This window comes from Hemiscyllium ocellatum, chromosome 23 (assembly GCF_020745735.1).
Source record: "Hemiscyllium ocellatum isolate sHemOce1 chromosome 23, sHemOce1.pat.X.cur, whole genome shotgun sequence".
NCBI lineage: Eukaryota > Metazoa > Chordata > Chondrichthyes > Orectolobiformes > Hemiscylliidae > Hemiscyllium > Hemiscyllium ocellatum.
The window spans coordinates 18321126-18346029 of NC_083423.1; the positions used below are offsets into that span (position 1 = coordinate 18321126).

At 39.2% G+C, this 24904-nt stretch overlaps 1 protein-coding gene across 4 annotated transcripts in view; it reads left to right on the plus strand.

The window, feature by feature from the left end:
• LOC132826682 (peroxisomal succinyl-coenzyme A thioesterase-like) overlaps positions 1-23949 on the plus strand; it is a 51510-nt gene extending 27561 nt beyond the window's left edge. The window contains exons 7-12 of one of the 4 annotated variants that reach the window (XM_060842751.1): positions 242-361; positions 1284-1366; positions 9312-9405; positions 14543-14623; positions 14724-14865; positions 21455-23949. In XM_060842751.1, the coding sequence (XP_060698734.1) occupies positions 242-361; positions 1284-1366; positions 9312-9405; positions 14543-14623; positions 14724-14865; positions 21455-21459 (525 nt within the window). In that variant the 3' untranslated portion in view covers positions 21460-23949. Of the gene's footprint in view, positions 1-241; positions 362-1283; positions 1367-9311; positions 9406-14542; positions 14624-14723; positions 14866-15576; positions 15857-16284; positions 21260-21454 lie in introns of those variants that run through there. The other 3 variants (XM_060842749.1, XM_060842748.1, XM_060842750.1) reach the window with 3 other exon arrangements.
• Positions 23950-24904: the final 955 nt, after the last annotated feature.

Below are 24904 nucleotides of genomic sequence, written 5' to 3' on the forward strand. Positions count from 1 at the left end.
ATGATGTCAAGACCCAACTGCTCCAGAGGTGTGTTGTAATATCTCTAAACCGATTCAGTAGAAAATATCTGTAAATGATTCTGACCCAGGAAATGGGACCAAGTGAGGCTTGGGCTCAGGCTAACAGGTGTTTGGGAATGCTGAAAAGGCAGTTGGTGTTTGTGTTTAAGATTGTCAGATTCATATCAATGCTTCTGTTAAATCACAAAGGTTATATAGTATTGTACTTACTAATTCACAGGAGGCCTTCAACACTCTTAATAACCATGCAAAGGTTTCAAAAGGCAATGTTGCCATTTTGGGACTCTCACTTGGATTCACACTTGCACTCCTAATGGCAACGGAGATCCCAAACATTCATGTAAGTTGACCAGCTGTGCAACATATTTAATTGAAGAATATGACATTTCTTATGTAAATATGGCTTGATAGAAGAATATGATACTATATCTGCCTCATTTATCTTGGTGAGGTGATGGCATAGTGGTATTGTCACTCGACTAGTAATCCAGAACAGCAGGTTGATGTTCTGGAAACATGGATTCAAGATACGTCATTGCAGAATGTGAAATTTGAAATCAATCAGAAAAATATCTGGAATAAAAGGCTCGTCTAATGGCAACCCTGTAACTTCTGCCAATTTTTGCAAAAACACATTCGGTTCACTAATGTTCTTTTGGGAAGGAAGTCTGTCATCTTAATGTGACTCCAATGTAGTTGACACTCAGCTGCCCTCTGAACGATTAGAGATTTTTTTAAAAGATTACTACTTTGAGATCTTAACTGGATTTGGATCTACCCAATGTGTGTTGTCTGTAATAATTCAGTACCTACAGAGTAACTGAAAGATAGATTTTTTTGAAACATCTGATTACTAAAGGAAGCTTGTGAAAGAAAAATTACAGTAGCAAGTCAAAATGACAATTGATTACCCATAAATGCTCCATCACAGTATTTATTTAGCTTAAAACTAGCTTAAGAACCATGGAATACTGTTTTGTAGTGGAGGTGTATTCAGCAAGTCTTGCATTTGTGCAGGAAAAAGCTAAACTTTTGGTGGACAATCTGAGTAAATTTCTGAGCTGGTGTGTGTTTTCTTTTTGTGTCATATGCAATTAGTGTTTTGGTCTTTGTAATGGATTATTTGCAAAACATTGGTATCCTGTTACCTAGCTTCATATCCATCAATTTAATTTTACCACTACCACCAAGTTTTTTTTTTCACTCAACTACGGCAGTAGATTCATTGAGCTTTTAAGAATGATCTGTCTTTTTTTCCTTAGCCAAAGTGCTTAGTCTGCATTAGTGGAAGCCATTATAAAGGTCTTCTGGAAGGACAACAGATCCTATTTCCTGATTCTCACAAGTAAGTTGTTGTAATTTTGTGGTATTTCATGCTATGTATATCTGCTGTTTTTCACGTGGGAACAAGTAAGTTTTCTTTTCATGGGTTGCTGTACATTTAATGTAAGGGTGGTGCAATTGCTGATTACAATTAAGTGCATGAAAGTGAATGGTTATGTTAAAAAAGACTAAATATTTCCTCCACTATTGTGGAATCAACAGTAAATCAAAAAATTGGAATAGCTAATGAACTTGACAGAAAATATATTCTATTGACTTTCTTTTGTTATGGAAGACTCTTTAACGAGGCTTTTGACTAAAGGTTCTGAAAACCTTTCTGACTCATTTGAAAAGTCGTAAGATACCTGTTCTGTTATCTGCTCCATTTGATAGTCATGTGCCCTAAGCTACCTGCTGGTTTCGTTGGCCAAAAATCTCATGCCTTGACTTTTGGCTGTTAAGAGTTTCTATTTTGTCTGGAAATTAATTGGAGCTCAGTTGGGGTTATACCCTACAGAGAGCGTGCGAGAAGCTATTCAACGAATCTTTTCCTACCTACTTGAAAAATCTCTGAAATTGTAGCTAGTAGTTGAATATAATTCTGCTGATGGTCCAGTGCAAGAACTAAAGCACTATTTCAGCTGTTCTCCTGACCAGCTTCTGAAAGCGATGCTTATTGAACCAAATACACTTTGAAATCCTAGGAAAGCTGCCTTTGTTAAGAGGTGTGTGCGTGTGTGTTTATTTAGAAGTGTAGATATTTATACTTGTATATTTCAAATTGTGTTAATTAGCCTTGCATCTCTATAGAATAAGTCGTGTTTTGTAATAAATTATTTTGTTTTTTGAAAAAACCTAGCCAATGGATCTTTTTGTTCTAAACCTATTACAGCTAAATATTGTCAGTCGCTTGCTAACCGGTATGATTATTCTTCTAGGAAATTCTGTGTCACTGGTCATGGGTTCTGTGGGACTTTGTGTGGCTGATGAGCCCAATCTGAGAACCACATTTCTGATTACAAATTTGGCAGGTGTTTCCAGGAGATGGAGTTTGTCCTTGTCCTTGAGACCATTGGCATTCCTTTCTCTGGTTCTTTTTTTTATGTACTTCCTTCTGCTGATGGGTGTTCCTGAAGAATCATGCCCCTCCATACTGAAGTTTCCTCCAAGTTGGTTTCTTCTGAATGAGGGTCTCCCTCCCATGCATTGGCATCTGTGTTGCAGTTCTTGAGAGAAGCATTCAGGGAATCTTTGAAATGCTTCCTTTATCTTCATCTTATTCAAGGGTCTTCCTTAAGCTAGATGAAGAAGTTTTCATTTGATTTATTATTGTCACATGTACCGAGGTACAGTAAAAAGCTTTATTTAGCGAGAGCAAGGCATACAATGCTGCAGCTGCCAAGACACTGTTGAAAGAGCGAGATCAACATTAAATTTAAAATTTTGAGGACCTTTCAGAAGTTGAAATAACAATGGGGAAGAAGCTGTTCTTGCATCTGTTTGTATTTAAGCTTTTGAATGTTCTGCCTGACAGAAGAGGTTGGAAGAGATTATAATCTGAGTGGGAGAGAGCTTTGATCATATTGGCTACCTTCCCAAGACAGCATGAAGTATAAATGGAGTCAGCGGATGGAAGGTTGGCTTGTGTGCTGGACTTTGCTTTGGCAATTGGAACTTAAACATCTTAAGCATGTGGCTGGCCCAGCTGCGTTGGTTTTGGATTATGACTGCATTGATGCTGGTGGTATTAGCTGCTTGAATGATGCTGGTAGTACACCTTTCCTCCCAACTGATGCATTGAATCCATCTCAAATAGCATTAATAGTACTTCTCAGAGATATTAAGGTGACATTTGTATGTACAAGTTTCAGAGCCATATAGAAGCATTAGAATGATTCTTGCATTATATACAAGGATGTTGGTATCAGCATGGATTGATGACTCTCGTCCTTAGGCATTTGTGGACAGTGCTCATGGATTGGATACAACATTGAATCTCTACTTCTCATCTAAGGTGTCATCAATGCAGTTTCCCAGGTAAGGGAAATATTCAAATTCAGGGAGGATTTCTCCGTTGATCTTAATGGAACTTAAGATGGACTGGAACTTGACCTTGGACGGGTTTGTAAAGGATTTGAGTCTTCAGGTTTAGGCGGAGTCAAATTCTTCAGTATACTTCCATGAATGCATTGAGCAAGGCTTGAAGATTCTCTTCCAAGAGAGCAGAGATCCCGTTGCAATCCATGGACTGAACTTACACAAGGCAGATGTTGTTCTCTTCTTGGATTTCAACTTGGAGTTGCTGTTGAAAGGTTTTCCCTGCATCATGTGGACAATGACCACATTAAGAAAGCTTGTTCTTGAAGATATGAAGATGGAGGTAGTGACACAACCCTGCTTGATTCCTGTTTTGCCCTCAACGCTTCTGACTGTGGCTTTGGTAATGAGGGCACCCTTTTGGTGAAGACTACTCTACTGACAGCATCACGTCATGGACGAAATGGAGGATGTTCATGAATTTCACTGGCCTTTGACTGGGTCTTCCATAGCAGTTCCCAACTGACTGAGTCAAAAGCTTTGGTTAGATCAATGAAAGCCCACGTGGTTGGTGTGGCTCCAAGCCTTTCTCTTGGAATTGCTGAGCAATGAAAATCAAGTCCAGAGTTGCATGATTTGGTCAAAAGCAGCATTGGCTTTCAGGAAGATCTCCTTCCTAGGAGAAGGTGCCTAGTGAGAATTCAGGCAATGTTCTTCCCAGCAAAAGAGAGTAGGGAGATTCATTAGTAGTTCTGACAGTCCACTTTGTTTGCTTTTTTGAAGATAGTTGAGATTGCAACATCACGGAGATCAGCTGGGTTCCTCTTTGTCTTAGATTTTCAGCAACAGTTGGGGAATAGCTCTTTTTCTCCAAGTTTGAAAATCTCTGTTGGAATCCCGTCTACTCCTGCTCCATTTTCCATGTGTTTGATAACTGCTTCAACTTCATCCATACTGGATGGGAATGCAAGATCACCTTTGATGGGAACTTGGAAATTTCCTCAAACACAACCTTGATGACAATTGTATTGTGGTTTAGGTGTTCTTTGCAGTGTTTTTTCCATTGGAGGCTGATGATTCTCTGTCTCTCAAAAGGGTTTCAACCTTACTCTGCTCTGGTTTGAGGCCAAAGGTGCTGGGTCAATATATTGCCTTGGTGGCCCAGCAGAATCCCTGGGTGTTGTGCATGTCTGTAAGGAGTTGCAGTACCTTAGCTTTCACAGTCCACCATTGGTTCTTGATTCCCCTCCTTTTGTTTTTTTAACTCCACCTTTTACAGTTTGATGAATTCTCCCATTTTCCTCACTAATGTTGCTATTTCACCATGAGGAAAGATTTCTTCCTCATGTCGGTGAGGTCTTAGAAGATTATATCATTCTCATCAAACCATGCTTGGTGCTTCCTGGTCTGTCTTCACAGCATGAGATGTTGGTTGTCTTCAGCTGTTTCCGGATTTCCTTCACTCTGTTAAAAAGAACTCTGGAGATTTTGGTGAAGGCATTGTTGGAGGTTTGCTAATCTGCTTGGCTTTTGAAGCAGCTTAATGTTGAGATTCTTACTGAACTGTTCTTTCATCTTCAGTCGATTCTGCTGGCATTTGATGGACATTGAGGAGTGAATGAGGTGGTTGTCTGCCCAATTGTCATGTGTACTGATCATGGCTTTGGTAATGAGGGCACCCTTTTGATCTCAGGATTGAACAATGACCATAGTTGACCACATATCAGTGCTTTGATCATGGATGCCTCCAAGAAGTCTTTAATTTGTCTATTTGGCTAAACAATGGGGACCAGCTGGTGTTTTGCACATTTGGTGTGCAGGAGAATCCTGTTACAATTGAAGTTGCAATTCCCAACTCCTTCCTTTCTGGTACAGGTGGCCTCGACTACCCGAAATTAGAGCGTTCCTATGAAACTTCTTGTAAGCCAAAATGGTGTAACGTGAAGAAGTAATTACCATTAATTTATATGGGAAAAATTTTTGAGCATTCCCAGACCCCCAAAAAACTTACCAAATCATACCAAATAGCAAACAAAACCTAAGCTGATGCTAACATATAACACTGGAGGTAGGAGTGGTGGGAGACTGGGTTGTAGGAGAGAGAAGAGGAGGGTCATCTCCTCACATCGCATTTTCATCTGAATCCATATGGGCAGGCAAGTCACTAACATCTACCCTTTCTTCTATGTCTGCCTGCCTCGATGTTGAAGGTTGAGATTCTTAGTCTGTGGTGGCTAATATGGAAGACTTAAAATATGACAGTATGCTTGACTGCTAGGCCTCATGCAATTTTCTATCATAATTCTTTGTAGGCACTCCAAACATCGTGCAAATCTGCCCTAAATCTACGTGTCCTTCCAAAATTAAAGTCATACTTTTCTGCAATCGTAGCACGAATCTCATGCAATGCATCACATTCAGTTCCTGGATGACTATTTTCGGGCCGTTAGCTTTTGCATTTTGTTTTGATTTGTATCCTTTCCTCTTGCAATTACAACAGCTCTTCATCTGCCAGTTCTTGGTCATGGGATGCCAAAACCTCTTCAACATCATCTTTGTCAACTTCCACAAACCCAGCCACCTTAGCCAAAGTCGTCATTGCCATATTTAATGTTGTTGGTTCGAAGCCTTTAAAATCATTCACCGCTTTGGGATACAGTTTTCTCCAAAGGCCATTTTTCATCGAAACCGTTAGCCTATTGAGAGCATATCCAAGGTCAGCGATTCCCAATTTTACATTGTAACCTTTCCAGATCTCTTGCAAAGATGCTTCAGAGTTGCCCTGTCTGTCAATGGCACTTACAATAAAACGCACAATTGTATTGCAGCACAATTATCGACAAAAACAAGATTATTTTCTCTCCAGTATTTTTCAACAAAAGGGCTAACTTATTCACTGATAGTACTCAGAAAAAATTGATTGGGTATTTCAACTGCTTGGATGTGAACGAAACACAACAGGAAGAGTATTCTTATCAAGGCCTTTTAAGTGCCCATGGATTTTCTGAATGGTATACTAGTAGAGGCCTAAGGACAGCATCACCAGTGGCATTAGTAATAGGCATTAGGGTAAACCTGTCCTTCGATACCTTGCTCCATAGCCTGCTTTTCTTCTATCGAAATAAATGTCTTGCTCGGCAATATTTTTTTCCAATAAATTCCAGTTTTGTCACAAATAAATGCTTGCTTATATGAGTAATCACCTTCTATCATTATTTCTTCAGTTCAGTTCTTCTGGGAACTTCTTGGCAACTTCACTATTAGCCGAAGCACATTCTCCAGTAACCTTTGAGCTATAAAGCAACCCTCACCTCAAACTGATCAAACCACCGTGACTACCTTTAAATTCCAATTTCACAACATTTTCATCATCATCGTCCAGTGGTTTTCTGTTTTAGCTTATTAAAAAGAGTGACTTAAGTATAAGATAACTTAACGGAACACCACGCTTTGTACACCTGTTAATCCACTTGAACAATAAACTTTCCATTTTATCCATTACTGATGCCAATTAAAAAAGGCCACTTTGCTACTAGCAGAACCAATAGTAACTTCTGCAGCTTTCGAGATCCTTTCGTTCTTTGTGTAAATAGTATGAATGGTGGACGCAGGCAAGTTCACCGTACGCACAATGTCTTTATTTCGTTGACCACGATCGAAACGCTTAATTACGTCCAATTTTACGCTAAGTGTTACACCCTTATGAGCTCTCTTAGGCTTTTCTGATACCTTAGGATACATTTTGCTAATTGATGCACAAAATAAGTAGAGATAAAGCACAGATGTTCACAGACACAGTTTAAACCTATGGTGGCTTGATGCTGAGTGTAGTTCCCGGGGAAGGCACTTGCCAGTGCCACTCTTGCTGCTCATGCGCTTTTTTGTAAAGTGAAAATTCTCTTTCGGTTAGCGAAAGCAGGTACTAATGTGGGTCTTTCGTAAAAGTGAAGTGGCATAGAATGAAAGTTTGAAAAGCAGGGGATATCTGTAGTTCTTTCCAGAGTTGGGCATCCTTTCCAACCCTGGTATTTGAGGTGCCAAGGATGACATTTTTATCTTCCTTGGGAATATTGGTAACTATGGTGACCAAGGTGGAATAGAGTCTTTCTTTGGACTCATCTGTGGCACTAAGGGTGGAGCGTATTGTTAGGACGGAAACTACCGTCCCGGTGTTCGTTTTGGAGGGAGACAGAGAGACACCCGACCAGATTCAGAATACAACCCGCTTTATTTGGGAGAGAGAGAGAGAGAGAATCGTCCGTGATACAGCAAGCTGTCTGGCTTGCTGGAGAAGGCGCCTTCTGCTCTTCTGTTCGGGCTTGCTCCAGTTATACTCCTCACTGACTGCTCAGATTCCTGGCCGTGTCGAGGTGTCTGTTCGGTTCCTGCCGTGCTGAACAATAGTTCCGACATTCCGGGGCCAGCCATCCCATTTACTTAATCAATAAATACATTGTTGGCTTACAAACTCAACATTCCATTTGTCATTTCTATACGTCTCGTTACCCTACAGTTTCGATGGGTCACTTAAGTAAGCCAATTTGCAGCTAGTCTAACAGTTACACAATTACACATTTCAATGGAACCATTAGCAAGATAGCAGTGACTTCCTTCATGAGTAATGTCCGGCAGTTACGAGTTTCAATGTTTTAATGGAATGATTTGCATAATGTTTATCAGCTAGCCTTTTCTGTGGTTTGGTTAGAATGGCTGCAGCTTTTAGTCCAGCTGTAGTTTAACCCGTTCAGGCCCGGTGCTAAAAACACTTGTTTGTAACAGGTACAGTTATCTCACCCTCCCTGGATCTAAATTAAACATCGTACTAGTGAAAGCATCCCAACAGTATTCAGTCATGACCTTTACTTACTGGTTCTTGGTAAGTTGTAGGCGGAAAGTCGTGAGCTGATAGTCGATGTCACCAAGGATAGAGTTGTTTGACGTGTTTGTGAATTGAATTTACTATCAAGGACGTGTATTTGGATGATCTTCAGGTTTTCCACTGCAAAAGAAGGAGTAACTGCCATGTTCTTCCCTCAACTACCTTTTGCATGCTCCTCAAATCTTTTACACAGAGTTGAAGTGTTAAGAGTTATGAGTTGTCCTTACTGCACAACTGTTTTGTTTGTTATCCATTAGTCTTTTTACATTCTAAGTTCTGAAATGGAGTTTGACTTTGGTTTTGAGACTGTAGGTAGATGAGCCTGCTGGATGTGGTTTCCACAACAAATCATTTTTAGGGCGCTTTTTCTATCTCCTTCCTCACGTAGGGTGAGTGGATCGTGAAGCTCAGTCATGTAGAAAACAACCAAAATGTTTTTCAGTTATTATTCCAAGAGCAAAAATGACTAAATCAAACCCCGCCCCCTACATACTGATCCAAAACTAGGGACATGATCTTTCACAATCCGTCCCTGTCACCTCTTGTCAATCACTGCAGAGCTCTGTATTCAAGTTGAGGATTTTAATGCCTCTAGGTAGACGTGTTGTGCAGGACATCTTTCAATGTGGTAATGCTGTTGCACATTAGACTGTAGCAGATCCAGTTCCAGCGATAAGGAAATCTCGATAACGGGAGATCCCCCTACTGCTGCAGCCTTCATTCATGATTGTAGGTGTTCACATGAATGTTGTATGCCTGAATTGTCATTTTGTACTTTGGATTACACTTTGCCTGGTTCCTTCCCTCCATCTTACTGTCATGGGTGTCCCTGCCAGGAGTTGAGAACTCCTGACGGCATTAGTTTCGGAATCAACAGAATACTTAGTCTCTTTACCTCAGCAAGGAGAAAATCAACAGAAAGAAGCTAAGCATAATTGTTTGTAAGAGTAATTAAACTTCTGTTGCAACTAGTGAAGTTGGGGATCCAGAAAGAGGCAATGCACTCCATTAATATCAGTCCACATTGACTTTATTTTTGCCTCCTACCTAGGGATGAAAACAAAATTAAGATTACAGAAGATGGTAGTGTGATATGGAGAAATGTTCCTTTGCCATTCCCAGATGATCCAAAGAGCATGGTTCAGGTAAACGTTTCTGCTATGTAAAGGAATAGTAAAATGCATACAGTTCAGTAGGAAATCCAGAATGTTAACTCGAATTTCTTTCCAAATGATGCTGCCAGACCTGCTGAGCTTTTCCAGCAATTTCTGTTTTTGTCCCACATCACTCTCACTGTTAACTGTTTGCGATCCTGTCGTTTTTATAAATCAGACTTTCTTTTATGGATTTCAGTATCTAATATCTCTAAATTTAGTCAACTGGAGAATGCATGGCCCTGTAATTAATTGATGGTTCCCTTGGTATGCTGTGATATCTCTTGCAAAAGTCTGGCAGAAAGGACAAGAAAGCAACAGACTCCTTTTAAGGTTTTGTAATGGGTGAATGTTCCGTCTTATCAATGACATTTCTGTCATTTATTGTAGCAGCATGTAGGCTAATGATTGGTGGTATACTGGCCAACTGTATACTGGTATACAGCCAAGTGATCTCCACTGTAGTATTCTAATACTGTAGGATTGTCAAACATGCAAATTTTTAAAAAAATGCATGTCAGATCAAGCATATTTCTCACAGCTAAAGAGACTGGGGTCATGAGATAAGACCTTTGCAAAATTAATTGCCCTAACCTCAATCCACGTGATATGAGTAGAGTTTCCAAGGATACGGAACAGGAAGACTTAGATTTGGAACTTATGCCTACTTGCCAGGTTAATGAGGTATGTTCCCACTGACTGTGCAAGTTGTCATTGATAGATCACACACTTAGTTCTTATCCCAGTGTAATTAATTTGTCATCGGATAAATTTTGTGACAGTATGTTTTACCTGCCACTTTGTAGCTACGCCAGGTTACGAAATGATTTCAGTAGATAATTTAAAGGTGTTGATGACAGAACTTTTGATGTTGGCTTTGTTTTGATCAACAGGATGAAAACAATGACTGCAGATGCTGGAAACCAGATTCTGGATCAGTGGTGCTGGAAGAGCACAGCAGTTCAGGCGTTGGATGCTGTCTGAACTGCTGTGCTCTTCCAGCACCGCTGATCCAGAATTTGTTTTGATCAATTAATCTAGCTTGTAAACAATGTAATAAAAACAGATTTTATTCATGATGTGGAGGTGGTGATATTGAATTGGGTTGGACAAAATTAGAAGTCACAGGTTTATTTTAACCACAAGCTTTCGGAGCACTGCTCCTTTGTCAGGTAAACCTGATGAAGGTGCAATGCTCCGAAAGCTTGTGATTTCAAATAAACCTTTTGGGCTATAACCTGGTGTTGTGTGACTTCTGATATTTTAATCATTCTTTGGAGCGTCGTTGGCGAGCATAGCATTTATTGTCCAATGTTACTCAGAAGGTGGTGGTGAGCAATTCATGCAATTCTCTTGTCATATCATTGTGTCATGTGCATATACACCTACATTGGCTTCTGGTTCAGCAACGTTGGTTTAAATTTCCCTTCCTGATTTTCAAGTCCTTCCATGCTCTTGCCCTATTCCATCTCTGATCTCCTACGGTTTCTGTATTCTTGAGTATCCCAGACTTTAGTTGCTCCATAGTTGACTGTCCTTTCAGCTTTCTTGGCTTTAAGCTCTGATATTACCTCCTAAAGCCTCTTCAATTGTATGCCTCTATATTCTTCTTTAAGCCATTTCTCATTAACTGCCTATTTAACAAGATTTTGGTCATCTGTCCAAAAATCTCCTTTTAGGACTTAATGTCAAAATTTGCAATTTTCTTTTGGACTTTTGTTTTATTATGTTAAAAGTATGTATAAATGCAAGCTATTATTTGATTTATTCGTTGTCACATGTTCTTAAATACAGTGAAAAGCTTTGTTTACAAGCAGTACTTACAGATTATAAGGTGAAAAAAACTTAGAGGCATACAGGTTATGTCACACAGAGCATGCACTAGGCAAGATCAACATCAGCATTATTGGAAGTTAGTCCATTCATCCATCTAATAACGGCCATAAAGAGGTTGTTCCTGAACGTAGTGGTATGTGTGTTAGTGTACCTGTATCTTCTTGATGGAAGGGGGTGTAGGAGAGCATTTCTTGTATGTGATGGGTCTTTGAGGATGTTGGCAGCCCTTCTGCAGCAACAGGTCATGTAAATGGAGTCCGTGGGTGGGAAGTTGATTTCCGTAATGGTCTGGGATGTGCACACAACCTTCTGAAATTTCTTACATTCCGGGGCAAAGCACTTACCGTACCAGGCTGTTACACACCTAGACAGTATGCTTTCAATGTTGAAGATCCTTGTGAACTTTGAAAATTTCCCGAGCCACCTGAGGAAGAACAGGCTTTGTTGTACCTTTTTTGACTATTCCATCTGCATGGGAGTCCAGAACAGGTTGTCATTTATCAACGATCCTTGGAACTTGATGCTCTTCACCCTCTCAACCTCAGCTTCGTTGATGTAGACGAAGGCATGTTTGCCTCCTTTCTTTCTGAAGTCAATGATCAGTTCTTTGGTTTTGCTGACATTTAAGAGAGAGGTTGTCCTCATTGCACACCTTTGTTAGGATGGTAAAGGTCTAAGGTCAGATTCAAAGTGTGTTGTTCCACGTCTTGCTGATTCTGGTCCCTTTCTAGAGGTGAAGATTCAAGCCCCACTCCCTCAGCTTTCCCCTTAGCTAATGAAGGATGTATGACAATTGGAGGGAGTCCTTAGAAATCACTAGATTTATCCTAGGTGTAGGAGGATTGTCTTATGAGGAGTGGTTCAGTAAGTTGGACACATACTTAGTGGAGTTTAGAAGTATGAAAGGTGACCTTATTTAAACATGCAAGATTCTTAGGAGGTGTAATAGAGTAGATGTGGAGAGTTTGTTTACTTTTGGGAGAGTCTAGGACCAGAGGGAATAATCTGAGTAGAGGGTCACCTTTTTAGAGTAGAGATGAAACATTTCTTCTGTCAGGGAGCAGTGAATCTTTATTATAGAAAGTTGTTGCTGCTAGGTCTTTAAAATATCTCTTGGCCTTGAATAATCTGATATCAATAAGGGAATCGAGGGTTGTGGGGAAAAGCTAGGAAAGTGAGTTGAGGATTAGCCGATTAGCCAATTAGTCCGATGGCTGATTGGCTACATCTTGCCAGTGAATATTGAGATTTTTGAAATTCATTGCCAGATTACAGTTGTTTATTCATTCAGAGGATATCAGCATCACTGGCATTTGTTGTTTATGACTAATTATCCCTTGAAAGAGTGTGTTGCATTATATGTTGAATATACAGACGTAGATTCTGTCTAATAAGAATCTTAATGTGTTTATGGAAATTTGTCAAGTTATAAATGCAGGAAAGAAGTGTATGTTATCTTAGAGAGAATTTATACAATGAACAGTGTATTTTAAAAATAAGGTTAAGATATGCAAGTGAATGACACCAATTAGATGATATCTTTAGCATATGATATAATGGACATGAAAGTCAGTTATATCATGTCCAAACAATTTGTCAAAAATATATAAAGAAACAATAATTTTTGTCACCGTAGTATTGTCCCTATCTCTAGACCAGATGTTCCTGAGGATCTAAAATTTTGAATTTAGGTTGCTGTCAGAAACAACCATTATATGTAGATTTTATTAACCACAAAATGGTTTTTCAATTTAAAATAACATAAAATTGCTTCAGAATTTTCTTTGACACTGTGAACTTGAACTGATGCTTTGCTGAGATGGTTGAGATAAGAGAAAACAATGGAGTTTTCATAATATGAATCATAAGACAGAATCATCTGGTCTGGTATTTGAACTAATCTTGAATGAGCAAGTATGGGATGATTTTGTGTGTTAAACAATCTGTTTCTCAGGAAATATCACTGGATTAACCTGCTGTAAATCTTGTCACCTTATTATATTTGATTGGTCTTTTCTTGAAATTAAGGCTGTGCTGTCTCTTATAAATCATATAAATAATTTTCGAATGTAAACTGTGCAGTTTCACCATGGAGCACAGAAGCTTTAACCTCTGTGTTGCTGGACAGAATTGTATCAAGTTGACTTAATTTATTAAACTGGTAACCTTACTTTATACAGACTGCATTCCAATGATTCTTTTGACCGCTTTTGAAACACAAGGCCCCTTAAGAGAGGTCTAGATCTTCATTCCATGTTCATATCCAAGCTCAGGATCCCTTTTGAGGTGTGTCATGGCCCATCCAGACATGTTAATTTTTTTCTTTAAATCTAAAAACATCATTGTGGGATAGTAGATTTAAGAACTTTACATTTGTAATGTTTCACTTGGGAATAAATAATTAAAACTGATTAGACTTCTGATCTCCTTCATCAACTTCTAGCACGCATTTAACAAAGTAAAATTGTATTCATTGGAGTTTAGAAGATTATGGGGAGACTTAATAGAGACGTACAAGATAATACATGCTTGGAAAGGGTGGACGCTAGGAAATTGTTTCCATTCGGCAAGGACACTAGGACCCGTGGACACAGCCTTAAAATTAGAAGGGGTCAATTCAGAACAGAAATGTGGAGACATTTCTTCAGCCAGAGTGTGGTGGGCCTGTGGAATTCATTGCCGCAGAGTGCAGTGGAGGCCGAGACGCTAAATGTCTTCAAGGCAGAGATTGATAGATTCTTGTTGTCTCGAGGAATTAAGGGCTATGGGGAGAATGCGGGTAAGTGGAGTTGAAATGCCCATCAGCCATGATTGAATGGCGGAGTGGACTCGATAGGCCGAATGGCCTTACTTCCACTCCTATGTCTTATGGTCTTAAAACATTTCTTCCAGAAACCTCATCTGCATAGGTTGATTGTTTCAAATTTGTAAATTGGCTACCTGTCTATTATGAACTAAAATCAAATCATAATTTTGATTTGTAGAGCTCAGTTGCATACATATTTGAAGAATCAAAATTTAAAGTGAATTTTATCTACTGGAACACAAGTTTTAATAGCATTTGTTGCACAAATTCATGTTTAAAGATCCATGCTTAAACAAATTTGAAAATATTGTTAAGGGAACCAAATGTAGAGAAATTTTTGAGATAAGGTAGCTTCCAAGGTAATACCTGGCAGTCGTAATACTTCTCAGTTACATGAAAGAATTGTGTATTTTTTTTACACCTCTAAGATCTTATTGCAGCAATTCATTCTCACCAATATACTGTTAACTCTTCACTCATAAACAGGTTGATAAAATCAGATGCCCCATGATGCTTATTTTTGGAGAAGATGATCAGAACTGGCCTGCACCTGAATCAGCTGTGGAGGTAGATGGGTATTCTTCTTTGTTTCACAGTTAATTAATTGGTTTGTGTTGTGATTTAATGGTGAATACAGTGTATTACAAATGTACGTTTTCTGATTCAGATCCAGAAGGTGTTGAAAGCTGCAGGAAAGGAACACTTGCTCACAACACTGGCATACCCTCAGACTGGACATCTGATTGAGCCTCCATATAGCCCCCACTTCAGAAAATCCAAGTTTAAGGTGCCTTCTTCAGACAAAGCGGGTAAGCCTACACCAAAAATAGAAGTAACACTCTGGCCACTGATGCACCACTTTATATTCCAAACAGTTCAATAACTCAAATAATTTTAGATGGTGTTGTCCTCATTTGTTAGACCCTAAGATGATATTCTGCATATTATGAAATGGTACTGTTATGATACAGGAGGCCATTGGTTTTCAAGTCCACGCTAATTCTCAGTTTAAGCAATTCATTTAGTTTCGTTATCCTATCTTATCTGTGAAGCCCTAAAACTTTATTTCCCTAAAATCCATCCAGTTTCGTTTTGGCAAAATAATTGAGCTTTCTATTCCCTTCTGCAATTAAATATAAATTTACTTTGTATGCACAATTAGCATTGTTACATTTCAACAAGGGGGGAAATCAAGTCCACGAGCTATACCAAAAGTGTAAATTTTTTAATTTAATCAGCAAAATGATCAATTTGTTTCTTTTCATTAATGTAATCCAGAACAAATAAGACTCTATCAGCTCTGTCCAGTTCAATAAACTCTGTCCAGCAATAACAGGCCTTAAAACTACCCCTTGTCTGCCTTCATTTTTTCCAACATGTCAGTTGACTTTGGAAACACTTTGTGAACCACAACACACATCTAATTGTGACCTTTTTGCAATTACTATTGAACACAACTCCCAGAAATCACATGTAACCAGTCCTTATTCCCAGAATTTTCAAACATTTTCATATTCCAGTTCCTTATTCCAGGAGTGATCTGTGCCCTAGGAGAAAGTGAGGAATGCAGATGCTGGAGATCAGAGCAGAAAATGTGTTGCTGGAAAAGCGCAGCAGGTCAAGCAGCATCCAAGGAACAGGAGAATCGACATTTTGGGCATGAGCTTGAATTCCTGTAGAAGGCAGCAACACATTTTCAGCAATGATCTGTGCCCTCCCAATTGAAGAGTCTTTGGACTTGGAACAACTTTCTGAAGGTCTCCAATGTGTACAAAAGTTACTTCCTCTGCATTTACTTTTATCTGAAAATATAATTGCGTGCATACATCCAAACTACCACATGTTTTGGGCTTGCTTGCTGTAGAAGCAAATTGGAAGTGCACGACTGTTAACTAACTAAAGACTTTGGAGAGAATCCATTTGTTCCGCTTGCTATAGAAGCCATTGTTATTCAGTGCCTCAAAGCAAAGCTGCTTTCTGAAACAAATCTGGAAATATATCTCGGTCTCTGTACTGAAAGGTAATATGGAAATTCTAAAAACATTTACTTTCTGTTTTGCAATAATCCCATCTAGGATCAAAATTGCAAGTCTTTCTACAATAAGGATCTAAGAAAAATAACATAAGTGGTAGTTGTGAGAATTTATTTAGTTATTCACCTCCCAATCATACTATAGATCTAACCTCCCAAAATCTTCTATCTAATATTCCTCATTTTACACTTTTAGTAACTATTTTGTGGGGAGGAGAAGCTAAACCTCACTCGGATGCTCAAAAGGATTCCTGGAAAAAGATCCTTGTATTTCTAGAAGAGCACCTTATGTCTCACCATCCAGTTGCTGTCACTCAATCCAAACTGTGAGGAGGAGATAATATCCTTTTTTTTCCTTTTTTTTGGTACATCAATACCAAGAGACTTTATCAATCTTGTCTTCTCTTGATCAAAAGAAATAATCCTGAAACTTGTCTATCGAGTGTTTGTTCTTCTGATTTATATTATGTTTCCTGAGTGAAACCTGTCATTTTGTCTTTGAGAATCCTAGATTCCATACACCACAGAAGAAGGTTGCGCTTCAACCCATTGTGACTGTGTAGATTCTTTGAAAGAATTATTTAAGTAATCCCACTCATCATCTTTTTGCCCAGATGCAGAATTTCTGTTTGAAAGCAATTGTGAAATCCAGTTTCGCCAGTGTTTTAGAAAGACAAGATACCAAATCACTACAAACAATGTTATCACTGTTATAAAATCACACAACACAGAAACAAACTAATCCCACCTGCCTGCATTTGGCCCCTATCTCTCCAAACATTTCTTATTCATGTACTTAACCAGATGACTTTTAAATGTTATACCTGTACCTGCATTCACCACTTCCTTTCCATGTTCAGTCCACACATTGTGTTATAAAAAATAAAATTGCCCCTCAAATGTCTTCTTTAAATCTTTCTCCTTTTGCCTTAAAAAATATGTCCTCTCGTCTTGAAATCCCCCATCTTAAAAACACCTACAACTGGTCTATACGAATGATTTTACAAAGGACACCCCTCAACCTCGTACGCCTCACTGAAAACGGCACAGCCTATTCAGCCTCTCCTTTACAACTTAAGCCCTCTAGTCCTGACAACATCCTGGTAAACCTCCTCTGAACCCTCTCCAGCTTAATAATATCCTTCCTGGAACAGGGAGACCAGAACAGGACACACTACTCCTGAAGAATCCTCTACAACCTCAAAGTAACATTCCAACTTATATACTTAAAGGGCTGAGCAATGAAGGCAAGTGTGCCAAACGCTGTCTTAACCACCCTATTGATATGTGATACAACCTTCAAAGAATTATGGACCCAAATCTCTGCAACACCATCCAAGGCCCTATCTTTAATTATATAAATCTTGTCTTTGTTTGTTTTACCAAAATATAATGCCTCACATTTATCCAAATTAAATTCCATTTGCCACTCTTCAGCCCATTGATCAAGATTTCTTTGTAATGTTAGATAACCTTCTTCACTGTCCACTATACCACCAATCTTGGTGTTATCTGCTGACTTACTAACCACGCCTCCAGTATTCTCATCCAAATCATTTTGGTCTTTTTGGCAGTTAGCTTAAATCTCTATCTTTTGGTTGCTAACACATCTACCTTTGGAAATGGTTTATTTTATTTACACAATCAAGATTTTCATGATTTTAGCCAGCTGTTTCACATGTCCTCTTAACTTTCTCAGCTGGAAGGAGAACAATCCTGTTTGCTCTGCTTTTTCCTTATAACTGAAGCCTTTCAACCCTATTGGTATCCTGCACATTCTCTTAGGCCTTGACATTCTCCTTAATGTGTGGTGCCCAAAAATAGTCACAATAGCAGGGCTCTTCCTAAAGTTTTAAAACAGTTCAGCGTAATTGGCGTGCTTTTGCTGACTGTGCCTATTCAGACAAAGGTTCTGTATAAAAGATTTGTTTCTGAACTTACCCTGGCACCTTTAAGATAGTTTATCTTAATCAGAAGTTTATGTACTTAGAGATCAAGACAATAAGGAAACTCTCTAATTTTATGTTCGGGGTTCAAATGCTGGTGTTTTAACTAGAATGATATATGTCATCAGTTCTGCATCCATAGTGAAGTATATTTTTGTGATTCATTAAACAGGCATCAATGATGTACAACTTATTAATGACAGGAAACAAATTAGAGAAGTCCTCACAAGTTCAAATAGTATAAGCATCATCTTTTCACAAATATACCTTTTTCCCTCTTTCTCATGAAGATAGTTGTTGTTGTGGAAGAATCATTCAATATTCTGTTTTTAAAAAAAAAATTACCAGGAGATGCAGGAAATCCTTCACGAAATTACACTTTAATCTTGCAAAATCAAAGCTGTGACAGCCAGAAAATGTCTTCCCTATCTGCCCACAAGACCTTTTGTTTCGCTGCAGTTTATACAGTCTTAGCTTACCATGCTTATCTGATTATCTGAAGAGCATTAGCATACACCATCGTACTGGCTTCCTTTGCCTTCCTAACCTAATCATCTTCTGCCTCACTGGTCCACTACATTACATTACACTATCACCATTACATTTAGTATTAGCTCATCTATCTGTGATTTAACTAACCTATCACCGTTCACTGCCATTATCTGTTGCTGGAGCTCTGTAATATGATCATGTGCATGCATTACAACGGTAAGTTAGCTGTATAACTGCCATATTAACTTCCATACTGTCTGGCTCATAGGAACATGAGTAGGGCATTCAGCCCTGTGAGGTTATTCTGCTATTCAAATAGAGAATGGTTAATCATATAACTCGATGCCACTTTCCACAAACTATCATGTTATTCCCTGATGTCATCAGCAGTATAGCAATTCATGCTTTTAACATGCTTAGTGATTGAGTTCCACGTCGCTCTGAAGTAGAAAATTCCAAATGTTCACCACCATCTGTTGAAGTAATTCTTCTTCTTCTCAGTCTTAAAGGGCTTACCATTTATTTTGAGATGGCATCCTATAGATTTAGACTCACCAGCCAGGGGTTACACCCGATCTACATCCAGCTAGTCAGGCTCTCTAAAGATATTGTAAGTTTCAAATAGGCCATCTCTCAGTCTTCAAACTGTAGAGAATATAGGCCCAATTTTTTCAGTCTGTCCTCGAGGCATGTCCACCATCCCAGGGATTTGTCTCCGGGATTAGCGGTGAGCATCTATTGACTAGAGCTCTGCATTGTGTGCCTGGTGTGGTCTCCCCAATGTTCTTCAGAACTGCAGCAAGACGTCTTTATTTTTGTACTCAAATCCATGCCATTTGCTTTCCTTATCTTGGTGCATTTGCGTGCTAGTACTTAGCAACTCGTGATCAAGGACGCCCGTTTGAACGCCAGACTTCCAATGCCCTCAGCATTTAGGAAATGTTATGCCTTTTTTTTTCCAACTAGGTTATCTTGTAACTGTAGGAGATTTTAGGTATCTTCCTCTGTGAACACACCCTAAGTAACCATAGCTTCTCCTCTGTTTCTCTGTTCTCCATTGTAAATTCTGCCTGCTTCTGTAATGGACTTACATTATTCCTTTCCATGTAACTAAAGGGATTTTTATAGCTTCCTTTGTTTCTTGCTGGTTTTATTTTTTTTTCCTTAAATACTACTGATGGCCAGTCTATTGTCAAATCTTTGTGTGTTTTTAACTCTGCTATTGCCGACTTACCCCTATACCATCAAGTTCTCTCATTCAAATTTAAGACCCTAGTTTCAAAATGAACCATATCACATTCAAACTTGAGATGAAATTCATACTATAGTTAGTGCCTTCTCAAGTTCTGATTACTTATTACTCAGGCTAAACTAGCCTGATTCTGTAGTTGATTATTGAACATACTGTTCCAGAAATCCATCTCAAACATACTCCAGGAATTTATCCCCTACCACATTGCAGAATATTTATTCAGTCCATAAATAAATTGAAGCCTCCCATTATGTATTATCTACATTACATACATCCCTAATTTTTTAATTCATATTATGCCCAAACATGATTATTGTTTGGTGACCTATAAAACAATTCCCACCAATTTTTTTGCTGTCCTTTGCAGTCACTCAATTTCACCCAAACAGATTCTACATCTTGATCCTTTAGAGTCAGAAAAATATACAGCAGGGAAACAGACCCTTTGGTCCAATTCATTCATGCCAACTAGATATCCTAAATAAATCTTGTCCTATTTTCCAGCATTTAGCCCAAACCCAACCTATTCGTAAACCCATCCAGATCCCTTTTAAATGTTGTAATTGTACTAGCCTCCACCACTTCTGGCAACTCTTTCCATTCCATACACACACCACCCTCTGTGTAAAAGAAGTTGCCATTAGGTTCTTTTTAAATCTTTTCCTTCTCACCTTAAACCCATGCCTTCTGGTTTTGGACTCCTCCACCCCAGGCTAAAGACCTTGTCTATTTATCATATTCATGCTCCTCATGATTTTATAATCTCTAAGGTCAACCTCTGCTCCAGGAAAAATAGCCCCGGCCTACTTAGTGTCTCCCTGTAAGCTCAAACCTTCCAACCCTGGCAACATCCTTGTAAATCTTTTCTGAATCCTTTCAAGTTTCACAACATCCTTCTGAAAGGAGGGAGACCAGAATTGCAGGCAGTATTCCAATAGTGGCCTAACCAATTGTCTGTACAGCCGCCACATGACCTCCCAATTCCTACACTCGATGCACTAACCAATAAAGGCAAGCTATGATCCAAGATCTCTCTTTAATGTACTGATTTCATCACATAATGAGAGCACTATACTACTTTCTTTTCCTTTCTGCCATAATTCTTAAGTATCGTGACCCATGACTACTCAGTTCCCAAATTTGGTTCAGTTATTTAAATCTGTTGTTGAATAAATTGATTGAATCAAAATATTTAGAAATGCAGTAAGTTAACCATGATCCTGTTTGAAAGTAATTATAAAATCAACCTGTGCTGCTTCAGTTGTGAATATCTTTCAGATAAAAATTCAATATTTTGTGTACTGTTTTTTCTGGAAGATAAATATAATTTCACTTATTTTCTCGCAAGTCGCCCATTAGTATGAATGTGATATGATTACAAATGGGGAATGTTGGATTGTGCAATTATAAATGCCAGAAATAGATATTTTAATTGTATTACAATTTTAATGAAGGTGTTTTTCACATTCTGTATTAACATCAAAATGAAATTTTGAATTTCAGTGCAGTAAAATGATTACTACAACATGGAACAATTTGATTATTTATTTTGATTTTACAGTTTTGCCAATTCTGTGATTACGTAGAATCATTTACAGCTGTCAACAATAGACTGTTTAATTAGACATGTTCCTACTTTAAATCTTTATTGTATTTACAACTTATATACTTAAAAGGCTGAGCAATGAAGGCAAGTGTGCCAAACGCTGTCTTAACCACCCTATCGATATGTGATACAACCTTCAAAGAATTATGGACCTGAATCTCTACAACACCATCCAAGGCCCTATCCAAGGCACTCCAGTTTCCTCCCACAGTCCAAAGATGTCCAGGTCAGGGTGGATTGGCCATGCTATTGAAGATGCATTGCAGTGATATCTATGATAAATGCAACATGGAGTGCAAATTATTCTGGCAGAATTTTCGGATTGTATTTAGTATTTTGTTGAATGAGTTCCATCAGGCTAGATCATAAGCTACATCAACTTTGCTCATGCAATCTTCTGCTCTTCAAGTCATAGAGTCATCCCGCATGGAAATAGACCCTTCAGTCCATGCCAGTTAAGTTTCCCAAACTATAGTCCCATTTGCCTGCATTTGACCTATATTATTTTAAACCTTTGCTATTCATGTACTTGTCCAAATGTTTTTAAAATATTGTATATGTACCTGCATCAATCACTTCCTCTGGCAGTTCATTCAATGTATGCACCACCTTCTGTGTGAACACATTGCCCCTTAGATCCCTTTTAAATCCTCCCCCTCCAACTATGCGCTCTAGTTTTGAATTCCCCTATGGGGGAAAAAAACCTTTGCTATTTACCTTATCTATGCCTCTCATGATTTTATAAACCTCTCTAAAGATACCCTCAATCTCTCTTCTCCAAGGGGGAAAAAGGTTCCAGCCTCTCCTTGTAACTCAAACCCACCAGTCCTGATAACGTCCTTGTAAATCTTTTCTGCACCCTTTCCAATTAATAATATCCTTCATATAGCAGGGTGCCCAAAATTGAACCAGTATTCCAAAAATGGCCTCTCCTGTACAACTGCGATGTAATGCCCTAATTCCTATACAGAATACTCTGACCAATGAAGGCAAGCGTACAAAAGCCCTTCTTCACCACCTTGTCTAATTGTGACGCCACACTCAAGGAACTATGTACCTGAACCCTAGGTGTCACAGTTCAACAATACACCCCAGATCCCCATCAATAATGTGTAATTTTACAACCAGGCTGTTGGCCATCTTTTGTGGGGGTTTGTACAGCTGGAGAAGTGGAAATACTCACCATTGTTGGAGTTTCCTGGATACCGTATTTAAAGCCCTCACACTACTTTAGAAGCTGTAAGTCAGGAATAAATCTCAAACTGTTGGACTTGACTGTTATTAGTGAGCAGATCGCATAGAGGAATGAGAGAACTTGCTCCCCATTTTATGGACAGCGACTGGAGATGTTGGAGGGTGGCATGGTGGAGAGGATTGATGACCTACTTTTAGTTGACCACCACAGGAGGCCATACCACTAAAGACGACCTGGATCGACACATCGTGCAGCCCGTTTTTGCTGTGTCCCAGATTAAAAGGAGTCTTAGCGATGCAAAAAGATAAGACCATGAAAGTAGAAATTAGGCCATTCAATCATGGCTGATAAGATTCTCAATCGCATTCTCGTGCTTTCTTTTCATAACCCTTGATCCCCTTGATACTCAAGAACCTATATCTCAGTGTTAAATATACTCAATGATGTGGCATCCACAGCCGCCTTGGCAGTGAATTCCATGGATTCACCACTAAGTTTCTCCAAGAAGTTCCTCCTATCTCTGTTCTAAAAGGTCTTCCCTTTACTGTATGGCTATGCCCTCTGGTCCTAGTCTCTGCTGCCAATGAAAACATTTTCCCAACATCTACTCTGTCCAGGCCATTCGGTACTCTGTAAGATTCAATTCGATCCCCCTCATCCTTCTGAACTCATTCGAGAATACACCAGAGTCCTCAAATTTTTTTTATGTTAAGCTTTTCATTCCTGGGACCATTCTTGTGAACCACCTTGGAACACGGGCCCAGTACATCCTACCTAAGATATGGGAACCCAAAACTGCGCACATTACTTCAAATGTGGTCTGACCAGAGAGTTAGAGCCTCAGAAGTACATCCTTGCTTTTATATTTAAGTCCTCTCAAAATAAATGTCATCATTGCATTTGCCTTCCTAAATACTGACTCAACCTGCGAGTTTACCTGGAGAGAATCCTGGACTAGAACTCCTAAGTCTCTTTGCACTTCAGACTTTTGAATTTTCTCACAATATAGAAAATAGTCCGTGCCTCTCTTCTTCCTTTATTTTCATGTTCATGTTGTACTTTCCCATGTTGTACTCCATCTGCCACTTCTTTGTCCACTTTCTAAACTCTGTCCAAATCCTTTGGCAGCCTCCCTGCCTCCTCAATGTGATCTGCCCCTCTACCTGTCTTTGTATCATCTGCAAACATAGCCAGAATGCCTTCAGTTCCTTCATCTAGATCATTAATGTATAAAGTGAAAAGTTGTGGTCCCAACACTGAGCCTCGCGGACACCATTTGTCACTAGCTGCCATCTTGAGAAAGACCCTTTTATCCCTAATCTCTGCTTTCTGCCAGACAGGAGAAAGTGAGGTCTACAGATGTTGGAAATCAGAGCTGAAAATGTGTTGCTGGAAAAGCGCAGCAGGTCAGGCAGCATCCAAGGAACAGGAAATTCGACGTTTCGGGCATAAGCATTCCTCAAGAAGGGCTTATGCCCGAAACGTCGAATTTCCTGTTCCTTGTATGCTGCCTGACCTGCTGCGCTTTTCCAGCACCACATTTTCAGCTTCGTTTCTGCCAGACAGCCAATCTTCTATCCATGCTAGCACCTTGCCTCTGACACCATGGACCCTTATCTTACTCAGTAGTCTCTTGTGTGGCATCTTGAAATCAAATGTTTAGATACCAACATCAATACTACTGACATCAACCAATGTACTGGCAGCAACGTCCCATCATCTACACTTCACAGAACTCAGACTAATCAATACACCTTTTTAACTTCCATCTTGTGTTTGGACTCATCAGTCATTTCTAATGTTTCTATGCATGTGTGTTGCATTATCAATTCTTGCTAATAAACTCACTATTAATTCAGAAAAACTTGGTTGAATTGGCTCCTGTTGCAAATATAAATTCGTTTGGCCTGGAAGAAAGGCATCTACAAGGGAAAAGGTACTTGTTAAACTAGCCTTCTGGGGCTAACCGAGTGAGTGGGTAAATAAGAAATGGGGCCAGTTCACCCTTCTCACCCAGGAGCTTGACAATTTGGAGTATTCCATCTGGAACTGTGATAGGGGAATCTCACCCACATACTGGTCGTTACATACAGAAGTAAGATAGTCACCACTCAATGGTGAGATTCTGGAGTTGTCATGTACAGCCTGGAGGGAAGATCGAAGCGTTTTTAGGGCTGTTGTCAGCACCATACTAGGAGGGAAAATACATAGGTTCTGCATAGGTCCTAGGTTCTGCTTTATACTGCAGCTAGATGGGTTGCTTGAACTAACCAAATAGGGGTGTGTGGGCAGTGCTGCTTGATTGAGCTGCTGCCTATAAGGAAT